The 2392-nt window shown below is 63.9% G+C and overlaps 1 protein-coding gene across 1 annotated transcript; it reads left to right on the forward strand.

Annotated features, from left to right (window-relative positions):
• The first annotated feature begins 379 nt into the window (after positions 1–379).
• Positions 380–1446, forward strand: LEAP2 (liver enriched antimicrobial peptide 2). The gene is made up of 3 exons (XM_029997047.2): positions 380–569; positions 657–787; positions 1197–1446. Exons 1-3 carry the CDS (start codon positions 426–428, stop codon positions 1231–1233), a joined length of 312 nt encoding a protein of 103 aa, XP_029852907.1. The 5' UTR covers positions 380–425; the 3' UTR covers positions 1234–1446.
• Positions 1447–2392: the final 946 nt, after the last annotated feature.

The raw sequence follows: 2392 nt of genomic DNA on the forward strand, positions 1-2392 counted from the left end.
CCCTCCTGCTGCCCATCCCAAGTGGGCACTGCCACCTCGCACACATCCTCTGGGGTGACACCAGGCAGGGAGGGGGTGACCTGCCCCCCATGCCCTAGCAGCGTTGGGGCAAATCTGGGCCAGGCATGGCACTGGGGCACCGGGTGTGGAGTTCACTCAGCTGCGGAGCGCAGCTGCCCCCCGGGCACCCTGCTGGGGGCTGTAGCTGGAGGCAGGCGGTGATGCCCAGGCACCGGGTACCTCGTGGGTGCCCCATGGATGCCCCACAGAGGCGCTGGCAGCCCCCAGCTGGGGGGGGGGAGGGGGGCGCAGGGGGTGACAAGGGGCTGTCCCGCCACCTGGGGCCACTCAAATATTTGTGCAGGGCCGTGACCGGGGAGGAGCAGTGCCCAGCGGAGGCACCAGACGGCGGAATCGACGGCACCATGGCAGCCTCAGCCTCAGCCCCAGTCGCACCGGGCACCGGCCGAGGTGACAGGGCCAGCGGGGCTCCCCATGCCCCCCTGAGCACTGCCACCGGCCTGGCGCTGCTCCTCTCCCTCCTCTTGCTTCTCCCCAGCTCCCTCCAGGTGGGTCCGGGCACAGGGGGCGGGCGCTGGGGGCCGGGGGGCTCGGCACCTGCCCCCCTGCCCCATCCACCCCTCCGGGTGCTGCAGGAGCCCCGGGGGTCAGGGGGGCACGCGGCCCCCCGGCTGCCCCGCATGACGCCGTTCTGGAGGATGGTGGGCAGTAGACCCCTTGGTGCCCACTGCCGGCACAGCCTCGAGTGCGTCACCAGGGCCTGCAGGTGAGCAGGGACCCCTGCCCATCCCCCGCATCACCCCCTGCCCAGCCTAGCCTGTGTCCCTGGGACCCTGCATGTATCTCCATCCCCACAGTGTCTCCAGCCCTGGGACCCCCCATGTACCCCGATGCCCCCGGCTGTGGGGCCCCACAAGTACCCCAACCCCACCAGCGTCCTCAGCTTTGGGAGTTCTCCACTCTGGGACCCCCCCACCCCTACGCCACTCCCTACTGCCCTCAGCCCAGGGACCTCCCGTGCACCCCAGTCCCAGTGTCCCCCAGTCTCAGCGCCCCCAGCCTAGGCACCCCCCGTGACCAAGCCCCAGAAAAGCCCAGCTTTGCCCCCCACCTCGGGTGCCCCCACCCCGGCGATGGGACTCTGGCACAGCATTCATGGCTGCTCTGCCCCACAGGGCCAGGCGCTGTGCCCCACCACAGTATGAGTGCTGACAGCCACTGGCAACCCCAGGAAAGTCCACCCTGCACTGGGACCACCGGAGACCAGGGTGCGCCATGTCCTCACTGCCGAGACAGGACTCCTTGGCAGCAGCATGCCCCGCGGAGCTGGGCTGGGGAAGGACTGTGCCCCCGAGCTCCCCGGGGCAACGCTGTGGCTCAGCCGCCCCAGATGCTCTGTGCAGGCAATAAACTTGCTGCCCCCTTGCTTGCGTCCAGCAGCTTCCTTCCCCTGACCACCTGTGCGAAGACAGGTTGCACGGGCACCAGGGCCACGTGTGCCCCAGGGTGGCACATGGCATCTGCAGGCTCCTGCCTCTCACCAATGGGTGCTGGGTCTGCCACAGCACCCACTTGGCCCCCACCTGCCCACGCAGGTCCCTGGGGCAAGGGGTGCTGGGGTCCCCAGGAGCCCACCGCACCTGCATGCTGCTGGTACACCTGTGTGCGTGTGAGTGTTTGTGCGCATGCACACGTGTCTACCTGTGCCTCCACATGTAGAGATATATATATATATGCGCTTGTGCCTGTGTGTGTGTGTGTGATTATGTATGTGCACGGGAAGTATGTGTGTGTGCTTGTGTGTATGTACATCTATGCATGTATAGATGTGTGTGTGTGTTTATATGTGGGTATGTATATGTGTGTACACATGTGGATGTACCTATGTGTGCATATGCATGTATTCCTGTCTCTGTACGTGTATGTGTGTGTGCGCATACGTGGATGTGAGTGCAGTGCACGTGCAGATAGGTGTGTGCATGCAGGCATACCTGTACGTGTGCAAGTGTGTGTATGTCCATGCCTCTGTCTGCATATGTCCACACCTATGCACATGTCCATGTCTATGGTCATATGCATGTCTGTGTGTCTGTCCAGGCACCCACACTGGCACACGTGTCCATGTATCTGGCTGTACAATCCCACACCAGTACATCTGTCCATGTGTCCGTGTGTCCGTCCGAAGGTGCATGCCGGTACCTGTGTCTGTGTGTCCGTCCATAGGAACACATCAGTACCTCTGTCCGTGTGTCCATATGTCTGTCCATAGGTGTACACCAGTACCCATGTCTGTGTGTCCGTGTGTCTGTCCATAGGTGCATGCCAGTACCTGTGTCCGTGTGTCCATGTGTCTGTCCCTAGGTGCGTGCCG

This window comes from Aquila chrysaetos, chromosome 21 (genome assembly GCF_900496995.4).
Source record: "Aquila chrysaetos chrysaetos chromosome 21, bAquChr1.4, whole genome shotgun sequence".
Taxonomy (NCBI): domain Eukaryota; kingdom Metazoa; phylum Chordata; class Aves; order Accipitriformes; family Accipitridae; genus Aquila; species Aquila chrysaetos.